Here is a 21,416-nt window from a genome sequence, read left to right on the forward strand (position 1 = left end):
AGGAGATATCTGGATGGAAAACTTTCCTGCTGGTAAGCAGAATCATTTTCGATGGCCAAAAAGGAGGGACTTCAGTTGAAAGGTCATTGGTTAGATTCTGTCCATATTTGAGCATGAAAGACAGTGATTGGGAGAGACCCATCATGGGAAGATATGAGTCAAATATGTGCTTGTTAGAATCTCCATTACTAAGGAAACGGTAACTGACAGCACAAATATGGTACTGATTAAAGATGAATGGAAGGGGGGGAAGTTGCCTATAATTCCAGAAGTGACAGTATTCAGAAAGGAGATGGAAGAAGTGGGGGCAAAGAGGGTTAGGGTAGAGTAAAATCAAGAGACTTTGAAAGCTGGGTTGTGGAGTTCCATTCCACCAGATACCTGGTACCTGATTCCCCACACCCTGAACAGGATTTTGAACTCCTGCAGCCCATGTGTTGGTCAGAATGTAGGGTAACAGGCAATGGTTTTCATATGTGGGGGACTTGTGCTGCAATTAAAAAGGGGTTGGGAACTAGTTTTGCATGAAATGGGATTATGAACTGGTCAAATACATCAACCCAATCCATACAATATGTTTTGTATAAGGAACTCTTGGTCATCTTGTTTCTTGCAGCCACATTAACAATTGCTAAAAAGTGGGGAAGAACAGGTGAAGTAGTACCAACAAATACAGTTGCGTGCCATAATGGAAAACCTAACAAAATAGGTTGAAGCACAGTGAAATCTAATGATAGGCAAAGATAGTTTTTGTTGAAGCTGGCATTGCTTTATTACTTATGCTCCACATAAAGAACATGATTGATTGACTCAACCAACCAACACATGGGCTCCTCTTGAGAGATGTTTTGGGTTGGACTTCATTGTGTGGTGGTAGGACTGTTGCTCAGTTTGATGTAACAAAGCTTTTCTTTTTGGGCTGCTGATTATCTGGAAATAGTGCTGCTCGCTCAGTTTCATTTGTTACTATTAGCTAAAGTAAAATCAAATAAAAATATTTAAAAGAAAGAAGAGCCCTGCTGAATCCCATCTAGTCCAGCATTTTGTTTGCACAATGGCCAGTGAGAAGCTCCTGGGAAGCCCATAAACAAGGCATGAGTGCAGCATCACTCTCTAGTTCATGTTCCCTGGCAAGTGGTATTTGGAGGAATTCTGCCTGTGATATTCAGTGTTATATATAGCCGCCCTGACTAGTAGCCATTGATGACCTTATCCTCCACTAATCAGTCTAATCCCATTTTCAAGCTCACTTTATTTGCTAGCCTTGGTTTTCATGTGCCTTTGGCAAAGCATTTTGGGGAACTTTCCTAAAGCCGAACTTAAGACAGATGTTTGATGTGAGAGAGCTAGGGACAAGATCTCTTGCATTTTTTAAAAAAGCATCTATCTATATATTCTCACTCCCATGAGCAAACAGTAGATTTTTTTAGTGTGATTTCAATCACGAAAACAGTGGGGGTAGTGCAGAAGAAGAGGGAGTGTTCACCCAATTCCACCATCCTGATCAGATTCCTCCCCACACCAAGTTTCCATTGAGCTTTGATGGAGAGAAAAAGCAGCAGGACATCTGATCATAGCATGCCTAGTTGTGCCCTCCACTTTTCCAGACTGAATGCACAATAATCTGGGCTGCTAAAAAATGCCAAGCCTGAACAGAGAGGATATTTTTTCCCCATTTCCCCGTGGATTGTATTTAGCTACTGTGTTGTAACTGATGCTGAAAAATTAGTGCTATAAAACCAGTATACACCTCTTTCAGGGCCGGAATCTTGCAGACCTCAGAAGAAGCCAGCCGCGGGGAACTTTTACACTGAGCACAACCCTCCGATTAGGCAAACAGATTCTAGAATCTATAGAAGCCATTCATTCAGTGGGATTTTTGCACCGAGACATCAAGCCTGTGAGTAGTTTGCAATGACCTTGTTTTCCCTACTTACAGAGTTTGCATTTCCTGTTGTTGATGCTGTTATTTTATCCAAGAACTTTACTATTAAGTGAGAGGATAGTTATCCCTGTAATTGAGAAAAAAAATGGCAGCCATCCAGTTGATACAGTGCTGTTTGATTCCTTCCTTTTACTATATGAAGCTTGATTTGGGCAGGGTGGCAGCCATCCAGTGCGTATAACTTGTGAATAGCAAGGTCCATGCCTCAGTCACATGCATGGCCAGCTTAATAGACTTTGATAATTTGCACTTTGCAAATAGTGTACAGAAAGAGGCGATGTGAGAAGGTTAGGAGTTTCATTATAGATTTCATTAATTGGTTTAAGAATTATTTCTTCCCAAAGAATACCAGGAACAGTAATTGTATGAGGCTGTCCAGGACTCTCTTGCAGAGAATTCCCTCCCCAAACTATGGTTCTTAGGATTCTTTTAAACTGGGGGTAAACTGTTGTGGGTTTAATGTATCAGTATGCCAGAGGGTTTCCCAGATAGCAGAGATAAAACCCAAGTGTCAGTTCTGCACTGAGACCACGTTGATCCAGTCCTAGCAATACATTACCCTGTCTCAAAGCAGTTGGCATTTATTTAAATTTATATTTAAAACTTGCATCCCACCTATTTTAAAAAGGAACTGAAGGTGGTCTGGAAACTTCAGCTGGTACAGAATTTGGCAGCCAGCTTTCTCACCATGGCAAGATGGTTTGGGCATATTACACTGAACTTGGCCCAACTGTACTGGCTGCCAAGTAGTTTTGACCTATAAAGCCCTAAATGGCTCAGGACCATGATATCCCAAGGACAGTCTCTCCCCATATGAACCAACCTGTACCCTGTGATCATCCTCTGAGGCCCTTAGTTGTGTACCTCCTCCATGAGAGGTCTGGAGGGTAGCAACACAATAACGGGCCTTTTCTATGGTAGCTTCCCATTTGTGGAATGCTTTCCCCAGGCAGGTTTGCCTGGTACTTTCATTACATATCTTTTGACGCCAGGCAAAAATATTTCTCTTCAACCAGGTATTTGGCTGATTAACACCCTATGGCTTTTTAAACGTGTTGGGGGGTGTCATTGGTTTGTTATGTTTATGTTTTATTCTGTATTTTGTTTTCTCATTTTATATTTATCTTTTGTGAACCGCCCTGGGAGCTTTGTATGAAGGGCAGTATACAAATTGAATACAGGACGATAGTAATAGTAGTAGTAATAATAATAATATTAAGAAAGGTGCTGGTTTTGACCTATAAAGCCTTAAATGGCTCAGGACTGCAATACCTCAGTGACCTCATTTCCCCATATGAACCAACCTGAGTCCTGCAATCATCTGAGGGCCCTACTTCATGTACCTCCTCCATGAGAGGTCCAGAAGGCAGCAACAATTGGTGGTGGAACTTGCTGAAAGCCCACCTAAAGTTGTTGAGCACCCACCGCCACATTTGCCATGCCAACACAATTGCCGCAGCAACACGATCATGGCGCTGCACAGCCCGGGGAGTTCCGGCTGAGTCTGCTCAGTAAATTTCAATTCATGTGGGTTGAGTGGGAGGCCTTGGTCCACTGTGCTTCATCTTCAAAGCAATTTAGGTCATGTTGTGTTATTTTTTCTTCGTTTTGATAAAGGAAAAACTTTACTAGGCAAGTGTTTAACAATTAGAAGTATTTTTTTGTACTGAGCATATGGATTACTGCAAACACTGTCTAAAGGTAAGGTGAAAATGAAACTGGTTTTCAGAGGATGTAAGCCAGGGGAAGCTACAGCATTTGGGATGAGCTGCAATTATTGAAGCAATCTTAAGGTAGAAAACAGGGTTGATTAGTAGCTGGAGCTGCAAATGCCCTTGTAGCAAGTGGCTGATAACTTTAAGCATAATTATATTAATAACTGGTATGATCTCTCTTGTTACATGTGAAAAATACATATTTCCCCCAACTCTTCCTATCCTTCTGTTTTTCTCTAGTCCAACTTTGCCATGGGACGCCTCCCCTCAACCTACAGAAAATGTTATATGTTAGATTTTGGTCTGGCTCGACAGTATACCAATACCAACGGTGAAGTCCGGCCTGTAAGTGATGCTTTTTTTTCATTTCTATGGGGGATTATAAATGTTTCAAACAAATCCTGATTATGTTAATTCATTCTCACAATACTGTTGATGCTGGTTGGGCAGGTACACTTGATGGGATAGAAACTGAACCTATCAGGTTCTCCCTGTTGTAACAGAGAGACTTTATTTCTTTTGAAAACATGGTTTTTTCTATTATTATTATTATTATTATTATTATTATTATTATTATTATTATCATCATTTATTACCCACCCTTCGCTGTAAGGTATACATGTGCCTGTTGCTCAGTGTCTTGGCTCAAAACCAAAGGAAGAAGTGCTGTTTTAAGAAGTTCACATTGTTTCATTAGTTTACTTCTCCTGAAGCTCCCATTTTTTAAACATGTCTAGTGTGGGAAGTTGGGGGGTGTTATTTTGGAACTAATTTTCTCCATCATTTTGAGGTGTTCTCTTTTAAAACAAACAAACAAACATTTGTTTTCACCCTGTGGCCTTTTCCACCTTCCTTCTTTATGGTTTCAGCATTATCAGCAGGTATGTAGAGGCGAATCAGCATCCTCTTATCACTCATGCTCTGAGGCACATAATGATATTTCTTGCCTGCAAGGTACTTCCTTGCAGGGGCCTTTTGTGAACATGAAGGAGCTCTGTATGTTCAGAGTTGGGGGTAGGGCAATGTTTTTCTCTATAAGCTGATCCTCTGCTAAAGATAATTTGAAGTCTATCAGAAGCAAGTAAGAAGCAGCACTCTCCTATCTCGCTCCATGTGGTCTACAGTTTTCCTGGTGTTTAAGATGTTTTGTTTCCGACTCTAGGCTGTCTTGTGTCTGCATGCTTTGTGATTACCTCAGAGAGATTAACATTGCCACCAGATCAGTGGGAAAATGAATAAATATTAAAATTAAGTATGGAGACTGATCTCCATTGATTGCATCATAGTTCATAATACTAAGGTATTAATAAAAGGATGCCATGTATGAAATGTAGATTAAAATAAGTGCAGCCTGCAACAAATGTTGCAGCGCATCCCCGACACCTAACCAGGAGGGCTGCTCTTCTGTGCTCTAAGCAGCCTGGAAAAGAAGCTTCATAGAGCTATTTTGAGACTTGATTGCACAGAACTTGCAATACAGGGTTAAAGGGTTATTTTTTAAAAACAGCATTTCATGAATCTCCCACCCACCCAGTACTCTCCTCCTGGATCCTATAAGGCCTTAAGGACTCAAGCAGTCTAATTCCTGTTCTCCTCCGCCCTTGTCCTTTTTAAAAACCTGACATCTTCATTTCATGACTCAGCTGCTATCAGCCATAGATTTATGCAAGCTGCCCAACTTCTGATGGCTGCATAAGGAGCTTACAGATGAGCTGAGATTTAAGAAGGGCACATGTAAGAAATGGGGGAAAAGGGAAATCACGAAGGAAGAGTATACAAGAGTATCCAGCAGGAAGAAGGTCAGGCAGGCCAAAGCTCAGAATGAGTTCAGGCTTGAAAAAGAGGTTAAAATCAATAATAAAGGTTTCTTTGGCTGTGTTTGAAGCAGGAGGAAGGACAAACAAGTCCTTCTTCGTGGAGAAATGCTATTGGATGACAGAGAGAAGGTGGAACTGCTCAACAATTGCTTTCTATCTCTTTTTACCCAAAAGAGAAGCAGTGCCCAACCTGGTGATAACATAATAAGTGATGCAAGGAGGGAGCTGCAGCCCAAGATAGGAAAAATGGTGGTTTAGGGTACACCTAGGTACTTAGAGTGGATTCAAATCTCCAGGGCCTGATGAGCTGCATCCAAGGGTACTAAAGGAGCTTGTGAGTCTTTGTCTGTAATCTTTGAGAATTCCTGGAGAATAGGTAAGGTCCCTGCAGACGAGAGGCAGGCAAATGTTGTCCCCTTCTTCAAAAGGGGGGAAAAGAAGACCTAGGTAATTACTGACTGGTGAGCTTGACATCAATACCAGGAAAGTCCTAGAATAGATATTTCAACAGTTGGTCTATGACCACTTAGAAATGGATGATGTGATTACTAAGACCCAGCATAGGTTTCTCAAAAACGTGTCTTCCCAGATGAGTTTCATTTCTTTTTTTGATAGAGCTACAAGCTTGTTGGATCAGGAGAATGGATATAGTGTATTTTGATTTCAGTAAGGCTTCTGACAAAGTTCCCCCACGATATTCTTGTAAGGAAGCTGGTAAGATGTGAGTTGAATGAGGTAATTTTTGGATGGATTAGTAGCTGGTTGACTGACTGAACCCAAAGAGTGTTCACTAATGCTTCCTCATCATCCTGGAATAAAGTTACAAGCAGGGTTCTGTCCTGGGCCCGTTGTTCAATGTCTATAAAGTATCCAATTGACTTGGATACTATGGTAGCTATGGACATACAACAGATGGATAATGGTAAAAGACGCAGTAAACTTAAAAGGAATTGAGGGGATGAGCATCACATTTGCAGATGACAACAAACTAGGAAGGGTAACTATTGCCTCAGAAGATGGAATCGGGATTGAAAATATGCGTAACAGATTGGAGAACTGGGCCCAAACTACAAAATTAATTTCAATAGGGACAAATGTAAGGTTCTACCCTTAGGCAGAACCAGCTGCACAAATATATGAATCAGGGGGGCGGGGACCTCACTTTCTGGTACTATATGTGAAAAGGATCCGGGGTCTTAGTAGACCACAAGCTTAGCATGAGGGAACAGTGTGCTGCTGCAGCAAAAAAGAAAAAAGAAAAAAAAAGTCACTGCTATTCTAGGCTGCATCAACAGATTCCCAGGTAGTCACTGCTCCTCTGACACAAAGCTTTGTAATGGAGCTCAATCTTTCTATACAGTACTGTTTAAAGATAGTCTGCCTAGCACATGACCTCGTCCACAGCAGACCTCACAGAGCCGAGCATCATGTCACCCTACTTGGTAGATACCAGAGTGCAGAGCAGAACACCCAATTAGTACTCTTTCTTCTATAGCATTAGTTTGAATAGTTGGCTGCTGAATGGGGGAGTCCCACCCTGACTAATCCAAATGATGATCAAACTCTCATTTGCCTTCTTAGTTGTCCTGCTGGGAAGTGGACAGGTATATTGTGGGTTTGAAAGGAAAGTACAGTGGTACCTTGGGTTACATACACTTCAGGGCATTGCTATATATTTGTAAGACAATTTGCTAATGGTTTGTCTGCCAAGTGTACCTCAACTCACTTGCATGCCACCATTGGAGTCTACTTTGCACATTTGATGAAGGTTGCAGTTAGCAAAATACCACAGTGTTTCTTCTTCTTCTAAGTAGTTACAATGAGGGGGGAAAGCATTTGATCCCCTGCTAAATTTGCTCGTTTTCCCTCTGACGAAGAAATGACCAGTTCATAAGGTCCTGGAGTGGCCTAGCCAGTCTCCAGACCTTAATCCCATCAAAAATCTGTGGAGGGAGCTGAAGTTTCGAATAGCTACACATCAGCCTCAAAATCTTACTGACTTTGAGAGGATCTGCATAGAGGAGTGGGACAAAATACCTCCTGAGATGTGTGTAAACCTGATGGCCACCTACAAGAAACGTCTGACCTCTGTAATTGCCAACAAGGGTTTTGCCACCAAGATACAGCACACCACCAAGTACTAAGTCATCTTTTGGAAAGGGATCAAATACTTATTTCACTCATTATAATGCACATCAATCTCAGTCTTTTGTCTTCTGGGTTTCTGGGGTTTTTCCTGTTGTTATTCTGTCTCTCACAGCTACAATAAACCTACCATTAAAATTATGGACTGGTCATTTCTTTGTCAGAGGGCAAACGGGCAAATTTAGCAGGGGATCAAATACAGTGGTACCTCTGGATGTGAACGGGATCCGTTCTGGAGCCCTGTTTGCATCCTGAAGCGAACGCAACCCCCGTCTGCGCGTGCGTGGGTCGCGATTCGCTGCTTCTGCCCATGCGCGTGACATCATTTTTAGCATCTGCGCATGCGCAAGAGGCGTAACCCGGAAGTAACATGCTCCGTTACTTCCATGTCGCTGTGGAGCTCAACCCAAAAATGCTTAACCCGAAGCTACTTCAACCCGAGGTATGACTGTACTTTCCCCCCTCACTTTAAGCAGAGGCTTGACAACCATATGTCAGGAGTGCTCTGATGGTGTTTCCTGCTTGGCAGGGGGTTGGACTTGATGGCCCTTGTGGTCTCTTCCAACTCTATGATTCTATGATTCACTGTAATAGTAACATTGTTCATTGTCCAGAAACAATTACTTAAGATAGAGGGTACTTAAACAAGTTACAGGTTTAAAATGCACTTCATGTAGCCTGTAAAGCCATGCTTCCTTTACATGATTGAGGCATAAATCAGAAGAGCTGAAACTTTAGGGAGGGCAATTTTTGCAATATTTTATGGCTTGCCCTTCAACTAGATTAGAACAAATAAAAAGGCTTGTTTTTCTGTAATAATGGTTCTTTCAGTTGCCTTTAATGGACTGCCTCCCAACTATTCTACTTTTTTCCTTTGAAGAAAATGGACAATGAGGACTCTGGTTCTGTAGCAATGGGTTCCGGGCTGCAATTCTAGATAAACACAAAGAATTAATTCAAAAGAAACAGCCCACTTATAGTTGTAATGTATTGGTTTGCTGTAATGTTATTCTGTTTATATTTAGGGTAGCATGAAATTGTGGTTCAGCAAAATTTGCCTACTTTCTCTGTTATACAGATGTTATCCATTCAAACAAAGTTTACCATGTTAAGTAGAGATGTGAAAATGCTTCTAAATATTTGTCATCATGCATATGTTTAGCAATGTGCTCTATCATACTAGGACTAGGCTTTCATTCTGAATTCATGTTGTCAACCAGATGCCTGAATATAGGAATTAGTTTTACTGTTGCCAGCAGTTCAGTAGCCTTTAATTCATAATGCTTTTCTCACAATTCAAACTAACTCTGGTTCTCTGTTTGAAAACTGACCCGCACTTCTATTATTAGCACAACTCTCGCATCCCCTTGAAGCTCTCTGCTGAATACATCTCTGCTGCTTTATCTTTCATGGAATGGCAAGGGGAAAGCAGCATTTTTGTCATGGCAAGCTTCTCCTGTTTGCATGAATTGGCAATGCGCTGCTGTGTTTTGCATGCTGCTGCTTCTGCTGAGTCAGCCCTAGACCATTGATTAGAGCTCTGTCTCCTCGTGATTCAGACCGCACTGCAGTAGTTTGCAATGCTTGACTGGGGATATTGTATGTATTTGTAAGTGCAGTTTTGTGTCCGTGTGTATCTGTATGGCTGAGGCTGAATATTAGGAAAGAGAATGCCCGATCAGGTGTGAAAGTTGAAAGAAGCAGAAACCAAAACCCTAATTAAAGAAGATTATGTTTTTAATTGTTACATGACCAGGTTCCATCTAAAATTGGCACATCATTGCAAATACTTAAAAATGTAGTTGCTGATACAGGCATTTTCTAATCTTGGTGCAACTATTGCTACATTTTGAAATATATATTGGAGCAGAACTGTTTTAATAAAATAGCCTCGTGAGTGCTGGATCTGATTGGGGCATAGCTGAGTGACTTAAGTTAGACATCAGTGCATTGTTGCATACTATTAACAATATTGCATGAATAACTCAGGAATATAAACGGCAACACAGTGTGATTTCCATGCTTAAATGCTCATTGTCTGCAACCAGAATGGCCAATGCTAGTGCATTGTTACCTGATGCCGGCAGCCCGACCAAAGGCTAATAAAGATGTGGCAGAGAAGTTGCCCGTACTGTGATACAAATGGAAACAAAAGGTTTCAAGAGTTTAGGATAGATGCTACACGCTGTGTTTACACCTTTCTCTCAGATTTTGTTTGTTATGACCCCATTACGCTTGAGCTCATGAAGTGATGAAAACCGAACTGCAAAATGTCACCAACTTTATTATGGTACTTGACCACTTGTGTGAAAGTCAGTTGTTGTGGGAAAATATATTTTCAGTTCCCTGAGGAACAGCATAGTGTTGATGCTTCACAGATGAAAATAGGGACACTTTTATGTACTTGTAATACTGCTAATTATCACATCAAGGGTACCATCCTATTTCACACACTCTATTGTATATTTTAGAAAACTGTCTTTACTGTCTGTATCAGAACTCTATATGTGTTCCTTTACTTTAGCCCACCTTGCACTGGCTTCTGAAGAAGATGTGTTAGTTAAGTGGTCCTAAGAAATTATGTTTAAAACAGAATGGTACAGATGTTAAGTCTCAGTGGAGATAATTGCATTTAATACAGAATAGATACAACTCAAGCATAGTCAGCAACATTTGCTATCTTGAAAGATTTTTTTAGGAGATAAAGGGGAAGTGGTAAATTGGCATTTTATATTTCTGCAATTGAGAGAGAATCCACTGATCGCATTATTTGAAAATAAGTATTGTGCTTCCTCTTCGAACTTTCTGGATGAAGAAACAGAAATTTATAAAGGGTTGAGGCTGCTTTTGAAATGGCTCTGGCATCACTGTAGCCAGTTCAAACTTAGTTTTTAATAGCTAGGTTTAAACTCTGGGAACAATAGTTCTGTGAATTTGCAGCATACTTGACTAAGTATGGCATGATTGTCTGAATCCTTTATGTTACCAAGTCCCCACCCCCCCACCCCCCACCCCAATTTCCCAGATCAGGTTTTTACAAAATAAAGGCCAAATGGGTTAATGTGCCTGTCATCCCATGTAGAAATAAGATAGGTATGGGCACCTGCCTAAAGCATGGGGGAGGGAAGAACAATTCTGATGGCTAAACCACTGTGTAATTTACTCATCTATGCATCTGCCTTGTAAGTTGCAAAGCTGGAAAACTCACGCTGCCAGTAAGGATTCCATTGTGACCTCCCTTGCGCTATTGCTGCTGTCTTTGCCTTTTAGGTGCTGTGGGGGGTGTGCGTGTGCGGCCATGTGGGTGTTGAATTCTAAAGAATGCCAACTCTAGTATTGCACTCTTAATTCTATTTTAAAAGGCGCCTCCAGTCTTCCCCAAATACAGATTGGGATGGTGACTTGACAGGGACAGGTAGCAGGAAATAAGGACTGTTCTAGATAAATATGGGCTGTTAAGGGGGTGGAATAGAGTGGTGCCTGAGAATACAGACTTAGCCATACCCAATTCAGACAGAGACATAGGCAGTAACAGTCAAGACACAATGGCAAAAATCAACAGGGCAGAAATAAGAAATGATGCCAATAAATTCAGGCTGAGAAAGTGTCAATGAGCATGTGAGTCGGGGAGATTATGTGGCTTTTACTGCAGCTCTTTCTGCCTGAAGACAGAAGTTTCTGTATTACCTCGCATAGATCAAGCACCAAAGTCTAAGCCACTGTGTACCACCCAGGCATAAAGTATCTGCAAAGTGACCAGCTTTAGATAATTTGAGCAGTGAAGCCAAGGCACATGCTGCAAGAGAAGGGAAATAATAGTAATAATTTAATAATAATAATAATAATAATGGTGAAATTGTTGACCTGATTTCAAATTCATTTATGTTTTTATTTCTCTCCATTTTGCATTTTTATTGTCATGGTTTTCTTTGGGTTTCTCTTTGTTTTACAGTTCTTTTGGGCTCCTTTTTTGAGACTGTGTTTGATGCGTTGGCTTCCCATCCGCTGCTTGTAACCATCTCAGCCATGAGTTGTGAGTGAGCCATCATGATGCTTCTTGGTTTCCCCCCACCCCCCTTTATTTTGTGCTTGCTTGTTTTAATTATTATTAGAGTTCTGAGTTCTCCTTTTGTTTTTGCTTTGGCTTTTGATGGTATATACTCTTTTGCTTTTCAGGACTGGGACATGTCTCAACTCTTGATGTACAGGCCAAGAGTCTTCTGCATTCTGAGTTCAAAAAAAGTCCTATTCAGGTGTTCTGATCTCCCATACAATGAGAATTGTATGTCTCTGTGTGGGCCACATGTGCTAACTCCACCACCACCATTGCCGTCTTTGTCACCCTCCATAAGTTAACCACCAAACACATGCAGCAGGTAGCCTGTTCTGTTCTTGTAGGCTCCCTGAAAATATTCAGAATCCTGGAACAAACACAAGTTCTAACTTGCACGAGGAACCTACTGTGGCAGAAAAGCCTCCCTGCTTTCTTTCAGCTCACAGAGGGTGAGAGGGTGGTGGCAGAACTGTCACCCCCATTTTTCCTAATTACATATGGGATGAGAACACCTCAATAGGGCTGAAGTGCTGGGTCTTTCTGAGATTGCAGTGGCTCAGGACTGTCCTGGATGGGGATTACTTGGAACTTAATGGCAGCCTCCCCCATTGTTGTACTTGAGTCTTACTACTTATGGAAGAACAGAATATGACAATTCCTGCTTATAGCCATTAAGATTACTTCATTCTGAAGCAGACAGCATGAAATCCAAGCTTTTTTAGTGGTGGAATCCTAACCATAACAGCAAGGGATGGTTCAACTGTTATGACAAAATATCTGTGTTGTTCTTTCCTTAGCACATGCTTCTTCGTTCTCAACCCCAATGGGGGCAAAATACTTCCTTTTTTGCTTAGTTTGCTTAGTAGTTGAGCCTGAATTATGAAATTTAGTTATCTAGAAAAGACTTCTTGTGATAGTGCTTAATGGTGGGAAGGGGAAGGTTACTATTTCAAATAGGCTATTCAGAACCCCTAATCTCCTAGTTTGATAAGGAATTACAGTGGAGTTTATAACAGCTGGGATATGAGTCAGTGCAGTGGGGAACCAGTGCTTAATGGGCAACCAGCAGGATCCTGACAATGACCTGGTTCAAATGTAACTATAAGCCAAGGTTTGTTTAACAAACCACAAGTTAACTATGAATTATCCCACAGATGATCAAACAAACCAAGGCTTTTTCCTCCATAGCTTAACCATGTTTTATAGTTGCTCTTGCCTCATGTTTTATTTTTAGTTGAGGGTCTGAGGTGGGATGGCCAAACAAACCATGGTTAAGAACCATGGTTCTGTGCCAACTTTTTAAATGCCTGCTTAAAACTTTTCTATTCTGCCAGGCCAATCAGGTAATTAAGAATGCACCCTTCCACAATTGTTTAATTGATGTATATTTTTAACTTTTATATGGTTTGATATATTTTTATGACATGGCGATATATAAATATTTTTATAACTTAATAAGGGTGCCTTGTTAGCACATTATGCCAAGCCACAATTAGAATAAACCAGCGTTTATTATTTAAATAAGCCAACAAGCCATTGCTTCAGATCTGCTGGGTAGAGTTGATGATGAAACAAACCATTGTTTAATAAATAATAGTTTACTAAAACATGGCTTATTGTTATGTGTGAACCAAGCCAATGTTAATTAAGGTAATTAACTGGAACAGTTGACAGAAGCATCCTGTGTTATGCAACTATAATGATGAGTTTTTTTAAAGGGAAGATGAGGCTGTAATGATCATTTTCTGTAGTCACTTAAAGGATTACAGAAACCATTTAGGACTTCTCACTTGCTCTGAAGTTTAATTGACTTGAAACCATTGGTTTTTGGTTTTCTACAGAGATGAAGCTGGGCTCTGTCCATTCAAGGTGGAAGTATTCTCCTTTAGAGAGGGCTTATCCTTAGCATTTTATAAGCAAAAACAAACAAACAGTAATTAGATCTCTTGTAAGCACTGTGAAGTACAAGTGGGTTTTCCACTGTCATGTTTTAACTGTTCCTGAGGGGTTTATTCAAGGAGCAACTTTTAATGCCTAACCAAAATGCCTACCTAGGGCATCAGTTCAAGTTAACAAATGTAATTAAAGTGGTTTATGGCCTTGAGTGATAAATAAAACATTAACAGCTCTGCTAATTCTTAAGTTTGATGTTTAAATTTAATTTTTCATTATCTTTCCCATTAGCCTCGTAATGTTGCTGGTTTCCGGGGAACAGTCCGCTATGCTTCAGTGAATGCTCATAAAAACAGAGTGAGTATTTCTTTTTGGGGAGGTGGGAGAATTCCCTGTTCAGTATTCTGCCAGGTAGTGCAAAAGCTGGAGCCATTTTGGAAGACAAGGTGTCTGCAAACTCATAGCACTACTATGTGTGCTGTATCTCAGCAGCTTTTGATACCATCAACCATAACATCCTTCTGGAAGGCCTAGAGGGGCTGGCAGCTGAGGGCACTGTTATTCAGTGGTTCTGCTCCTTCCTCCTGGGCTGTGTTTAGAAAGTGGTGGGGGGATGGGTGTTCAGACCCTTGGGCTCTCACTTGTGGGGTGCCTCAGGGTTCTGTCCTCTCTCCCATGCTTTTCAACATCTACATTCAGCCGCTGAGAGAGATCATCAGGGGGTTTAGGCTGGGTGTTCATCAATATGCGGATGATACCCAGCTCTACCTCTCAAATCAGAACCAGTGAAGGTCCTGTGTGAGTGTCTGGAGGCAGTTGGAGGATGGATGGCAGCTAACAGATTGAGGTTGAATCTTGACAAGACAGAAGTACTGTTTTTGGGGGACAGGAGGCAGGCAGGTGTGGAGGACTCCCTGGTCCTGAATGGGGTAACTGTGCCCCTGAAGGACCAGGTGCGCAGCCTGGGAGTCATTTTGGACTCGCAGCTGTCCATGGAGGCACAGGTCAATTCTGTGTCCAGGGCAGCTGTTTACCAGCTCCATCTGGTTTGCAGGCTGCCTGCGGACTGTCTCGCCAGAGTGGTGCATGCTCTGGTTATCTCTCGCTTGGACTACTGCAATGTGCTCTATGTGGGGCTACCTTTGAAGGTGACCTGGAAACTACAACTAATCCAGAATGCGGCAGCTAGACTGGTGACTGGGAGTGGCTGCCGAGACCACATAACACCGGTCTTGAAAGACCTACATTGGCTCCCAGTAGGTTTCCAAGCACAATTCAAAGTGTTGGTGCTGACCTTTAAAACCCTAAACGGCCTCGGTCCAGTATACCTGAAGGAGCGTCTCCATCCCCATTGTTCTGCCCGGACACTGAGGTCCAGTTCTAAGGGCCTTCTGGCGATTCTCTCACTGCGAGAAGCCAAGTTACAGGGAACCAGGCAGACGGTCTTCTTGGTAGTGGCAGCCGCCCTGTGGAACGCCCTCCCACCAGATGTCCAAGAGAACAACTATCAGACTTTTAGAAGACATCTGAAGGCAGTCCTATTTAGGGAAGCTTTTAATGTTTGACAGACTACTGTATTTTAATATTTTATTGGAAGCTGCCCAGAGTAGCTGGGAAAACCCAGCCAGATGAGCAGGGTATAAATAAATTATATTATTATTATTATTATTATTATTAGATAAACCTTTTTGAACTGAGTACACACAAGCAAAAGGTTTTATGAATATAGCATGGTCTTATGTAGGAGCACCACAAACTGTTTTTCAGACTTGGTGGGCAAAATACAGTGTCTAATGTTGAAATTCCAAGAAAGTATACCCTTATGAAACCTCTGCTCATGATTGCTCATTCTCCATGCAAATTCCCTGCTTGTGATTTCCTAGCTATTGTTCCAGCATAAACACTGGCCTGCTAGATCACACCAAAAGTCCATCTAAGCCAGAACTCTGTTTTCAATGGTAGCCAGCTAGATGCCTCTAGATGCTCACAGGAAGGTCAGGAGGGCCTCAGCTTTCCCCTGGCATTTGTTCCCAGCACTTGGTTCTCGGATGTTTGGAACATGGCAGCAGTTATAGCTGTCCTTGCCGGGTGTTGCAATGATAAAACAGTGCTTCACTGTGATCGGTATTTAAAAGTCATCTGAGCTATTAGTGATCACTGTCTTATGGCTGTGCATAGATTTATCATACATAGTTAGGAATAGCAGTAGTATTGCTGATTCCTCTGTGGAATATAGTTAAATACCAGGTCAGTATCATTTGTTAGCTGTTGTAGCTGAGACAGAATAGTGAATGGTACCCTGCCCTCCCCCCAAATAAAGGTGCATGGTACCCAAGGCCAGCCAGGTTAGCTTAGCACTTGAGGCAGAAAATATCACTGGCACCTCTCCCTAGCAGTAAAAAAACAGTAATATACAATACTATAAAAATGCTGCTCTTTCATACCACCCAAAATTGGTTGCCCAAGCCATCCATTTCACACTTCCTAATTTTTTAATGACTCCTTGTCTGAAAGAACTCTCAGGTTCTATCTACAATAGCATTATCTTGTTTGTTAAGCTCTGCCAAGAACTGTCAACATTTTACAGTGCTATTTGAACGTTCGGGGTATTTCAGATTATCCCCACATTGCAGAAGGGGAGAATGCAGACTGAGATAGGATAGCTTGCCCTGGGGTCACCTAGTGCATTCATGGCTGTAGCAAGCTTTTAGTCACTGTGCTACATTTGCACTCAATAAGCTACCCACTGAAAGATGTAAAAGAGATGATATTTTGTACTAAAGACAGTACTGCTGCACAGTGAAATGATGTTCACATCTCTGCTCAGCAATTTCATCTTCCCTTTTGCTCAGAGCAATAATATCTTAGTTGCTCTGCAATGCCCCCAATTTATAGTTTATCTTTTGATGGGCATGAGGAGCGGAAGCCATCCTTCATCTACGAAGTGGAAAATCCTGAAGGAAGACAATTGTTTCAGGCAATGTGTCTGAATCTATGTTGTAAGAAGTAGTTCTGACATTGTGACATCACCTGTTTGTGGAACAGGGGAAGAGAGATTCAGAAATGCAGAACTTTGTTATTATTAGTGGTGCTTTAGTCTGCATTATATTTCTAAAATGCCTTTTAACTCTAAGGTTCACAGGGTAATATACAGTACGGCACTAAAGATAGTATAGAGTTCATCTTCATAGCGATTGCTTCTCAGAACGGAAAGTTAGCCCATAGACTGTATCCAACCTTGCAAGATCTTTTCTCTGTGGCCAAAGACTTCCAAAATTTGTCATTGAACAAGATTAAATTGCTTTTAGTTTATTTTTGAAATGACGGCTCCTATGGCCCAGGGGTGAATAGACTTATTCAGCCTGAGGGCTTCAGTCCTTTCTATGCATCATTCTAGGGGTCACATGCCAGTGATGGATTAGACCACAGACAAGAGTGGGCAGTTCAATAAATGTAAAAGTTAACTTTGTATTGTAGGCTAGTTTCTACACACTCATATACTCTGCTCTATAAAAGTCATTATTGGAGTTTTAGGACATCTCTGAGCCAGGCGAACAATACTCATTTTGTGTGTGGTGCAAGAGGTGTGGCCTGGGGGAAAGCCCCCTGGGCCAGATAGAGAGGACGGAGGGCCAGATTTGGGTCCAGGGCCTGGTATTCCCACCCCCATTGTAAGCATTCCATACACACCGTGTTTAAAAACACTTACCATGGTTGTTGGCCTCTTTGCATGTGACATTAGCATGCTAGGCTCATGCTAAGGCATGCACCTCGCATGCTAATGGCAGGCTAATATATAGTAAGTGTCAAAAATATTAGAGCACATGGGAGATGCATACCTAGAAAAATATTTTACTGGTCAATCTACCTCACAATTTCTGGCAGTTTATCATCTACTAATCCTTTCCTGTAGCATACAGCTTTTGGTGTCTTTTAGGGCAAACGCTTGGGTCCAGCCTGCAGGTAGACCACATGCTAAGCTACAAGGCAATGCGGAAATAGGTAGAGAGGACTTAATGAAATCCATAAATCTCACCCTTCAACTCTTCCCAATTTTAGTCATATCATGTGGCCTTCAGAAAAAGAAAAAAAAAAGCTCTTTGGGCTCAACCTCTTTGGGCCTCTGTAATTCAAATTTTTCTGAAGCCTCTTGTAAAGAGGTTCCATGATTGATATACAGGAATTCCTCAACATACAACGTAATGTAGAAAAAGTTCCCCAGAGATAGTTCTTTAACCTTGTGAGAGCCTGCTTTTTTAATATTATTTTTTATTAATTTCTTTTTTAACACAATATTTCAGCATACCAATAACAAAACAAATAATTATTTTGCTCTACTGAGCTCGTGACTTCCCTCCATCCCTTCAAACGGTTTTTAATTTTCAAATCTTTGTGTCGCACTTTATATCTTCTACTTCAGACCTTTATATCCCTTATATCCTTATGATCAACTCTGTCTCAATGGTCTATTTTGAGAGTTACAGTTTTTTCGTTGCAGAATTTATATCAATCCCACTAGTGTCTTCACATTTTTACAATAATTATTCATATGCCCAATAAATTTACTCCAATCACTTTGAAACTTTTGGTCGTCTTGGTTCTGGATCCTGCCTGTCAGCTTGGCCAGTTCCGCAAAGTCCGTAATCTTTGTATGCCACACCTCAATCGTTGGTAGTTCCTGCAATTTCCATCTTTGGGCTAATAAAGTTCTTGCCGCTGTTGTGGCATACATAAATAGTCTTTGGTCTATCTTTGCAATTTCTTCTTCCATGAAACCCAGCAAAAAAGCCCCAGTTTTTTTGGGGGAAGGTATATCCAAACATCTTTTTTAGTTCATTATAGACCAATTCCCAAAATACTTTTACTTTATCACATTCCCACCACATATTGTATGATAAAAATCTCCATCTTTCTCTCCACACTTCCAACATAGTTTGTTCTTCATCCTATACATTTTGGCCAGTTTCACCAGTGTTAAATACTGCCTATACATCCTTTTCATTACATTCTGTGAGCCTGCTCTTAATTATATGTTCTGTGGATTTGTCATCAACTGGATCATAGGGCAGCAGTCAGCTGCTCTGTTGTAAAGTTGAAGACACTTATCATCAGCTTGATTTTTGTACTTTTATTTTTCTCCAGGAGATGGGTCGACATGATGACCTGTGGTCCCTTTTTTACATGCTGGTGGAGTTTGCAGTTGGTCAGCTTCCGTGGCGCAAGATCAAAGATAAGGTAGAGAACTCAGTCAGTGACTAAATAAGACCCTCCATTTTCTTGGTCATTTTATCTGCCCTAGAAGTTTCATGTTATGTGTAGTGTAATGTTGTGTAATGTTTCTTTGCAGGAGCAAGTTGGTATGATTAAAGAGAAATATGAACATCGAATGCTGCTAAAACATATGCCTTCCGAGTTCCACCTTTTTCTGGATCACATTGCAAATCTGGATTACTTTACTAAACCAGATTATCAGGTAAAAACCTCTGAGACCTATAATAACAGAGAGGTGTGTCCTTTTCATCTTAAAACCAATAAAATGGTATTTCCCAAATGTGTTGGGAATGTTGTTTGTGTGGGAAGAGCTAGCTGGAATGCTTGGGAGATCCCTAATTGTCCATTGACAATTTCCCATGCCTTCAAAATATGATCCAAATGGAAGCAGCATATTTGTCCCTAAAATTGCAGTTATTCCGAAACTGTAGATTATGTCCATTGATTTTGTTTCAAAGGTGTATTAAGTCCTACAATAATACTTTTTGAGATGGTATCCAGCCATCCCCACAAACATCTAATTAGGATGATTCAAATCCAGTTCATTTGCTAAAACATGATTTGAGGAATGTACAAATGGATTAATAGAATGGTTCATATTTTATGAGTTGTGTGTGCGACACTTTTGATAGTAACAGATGAATTCCTACACTGATATATCTAGACTGTTTTTCACTATCTATCATAGGTGTGGGGAACTTTTGGCCCTCCAGAAGTCGATCAACTATAGGTCAGCATTGTAACCATTGGCTGTGCTTTTTGGGGCTGACCGGAGCTGTAGTTCAGCGACATCTGCAGGGTCAAATGTCCCATCCACTCCCGTCTATGATGTATAGAAAAGAAAATGCTTGCACACATTAGCCAATGGCTTAAAGGGCTTTCTCCCAGGATATTCAAATGCTGAAATGGATTGAGTTCCCTGCTATAGCTGGTCCCTGTGATCTGAAATCAGATTCTGAAATTACTCTAAGATTATTTTTCATACTCATGACTAAGGCAATATTACATGGATAAGTGGATTGGCCTCCCATTGTGCAGCGACTGTGTAGCAGCTAGATAACAGAACACATGCGTCATTTGCAAGTTGTTGTAGATTTTATTATAAGCAGCAAATAATACCTTTTGTACCACAGATTATGCCCAATTGTATATTTACTGCTGTTGTCACTTGGGGATTCTTTGTGACTGAGAGTACTCCTCCCTTCCTCTCTTGTTGATTTTCCCCATTCAGAGCACCCTGCAATCCAAGCTTAAGATAAGAATCTTAGGGATGTCGGTGCAAGCTGCATTGTCTGCTTGGCTCACAGTAGTACTTCAGGTTGGGGCACAAATGCAGAACCTTTAAGCAGGAGATGTTTCCTCTCAGACGTGCCCTGAGATGGCTTGCTTTAACCAGGGTTGACAGTATTTGGTGAAAGTTACATAAGACTGTTACCCCTGACAGTTGCTATATATTGTTCTACACCAGATGAAAATCTGAAAATGCATAGGGAAATTCTTTTAAAATATTATTTGAGGAGAGGCCATAGCTCAGTGGTAGAACACCTGTTCTGCGTACAGAATGCTCCATCTCAAGTTCAGTCCCTGACAACTTCAGGTACAAGGATCCGAACCCCTAGATTTCTGACTGCCCGTCAGAGTAGACAGTACTGGACTAGTTGAAGAAAAAGTCTAGTATAAGGTGGCTTTCTGTGTTCCTGTTCTTTCTGACTGTGGATGAACATACGAACCTTATTATAATTTGCTTTTCTTCTAGCTCATCATGACTGTGTTTGAAAACAGCATGAAAGAAAGAGGTATTACTGAGAACGAGGCCTTTGACTGGGAAAAAGCCGGTACAGATATTTTATTATCTACAAGCACCTCTACTCCACCTCAGCAGAACACAAGGCAGACAGCAGCTATGTTTGGGTGAGTGACACATTCACAGCCCTTGGGGTTGTCAATATTTGCAGAATCTTACAAGAGGACTCAGTCATTCTTCAGGGACATTATTTTTTATTGTATACCCTATATACTGTTCGTTTTACAATGGCAAGAATTCCCAGAAGATAGTTTTTGGTTACAGTTCTGATAATGTCATGAATGTACGTGAATATCATGTAATCCATTCATTTAAACAGTGTGATCTTGGACTGTCTCCTCCCACATCACAATATAGCCACTTGATGAGATACCTGGTACAATCACTCCTGTGGCATTTGGTGACATCATGTTCTGCCCAGGTTGCTATATCCCATAAAGGTAGACTGTTGCAACATGCTCAGAGTGATAGTACATTATCCAGGATAGTGGTTGCTCTCTGGTGGGGTCTTTGTGGCACTGCCTCAGTACTACAGTGGTACCTCGGGTTACAGATGCTTCAGGTTACAGACACTTCAGGTAACAGACTCCGCTAACCCAGAAATAGTACCTCGGGTTAAGAACTTTGCTTCAGGTTAAGAATGGACCTCCAGAACTAATTAAGTTCTTAACCCGAGGTACCACTGTATACTGTTTCTGAAGCCAGTAAAAGAAGGCAGATGGAGAAAGCCTAGCTAGGGAAAACCCCACCTGCCTTCCGGGCCAAACCTTGG

General features: G+C 41.2%; 1 protein-coding gene across 1 annotated transcript in view; it reads left to right on the forward strand.

Moving 5' to 3' along the window:
* Positions 1 to 21,416, forward strand: part of TTBK1 (tau tubulin kinase 1) — an 85,274-nt gene that overhangs the window by 26,157 nt on the left and 37,701 nt on the right. The window contains exons 4-9 of the mRNA XM_083433256.1: positions 1,760 to 1,900; positions 3,901 to 4,005; positions 13,861 to 13,926; positions 18,712 to 18,804; positions 18,917 to 19,042; positions 20,597 to 20,751. Coding sequence (XP_083289382.1) covers positions 1,760 to 1,900; positions 3,901 to 4,005; positions 13,861 to 13,926; positions 18,712 to 18,804; positions 18,917 to 19,042; positions 20,597 to 20,751 — 686 coding nt within the window. The remainder of the gene's footprint in view (positions 1 to 1,759; positions 1,901 to 3,900; positions 4,006 to 13,860; positions 13,927 to 18,711; positions 18,805 to 18,916; positions 19,043 to 20,596; positions 20,752 to 21,416) is intronic.

Source organism: Podarcis tiliguerta, assembly GCF_965153285.1.
Source record: "Podarcis tiliguerta genome assembly, chromosome: 3".
NCBI classification, from domain to species: Eukaryota; Metazoa; Chordata; class Lepidosauria; order Squamata; family Lacertidae; genus Podarcis; species Podarcis tiliguerta.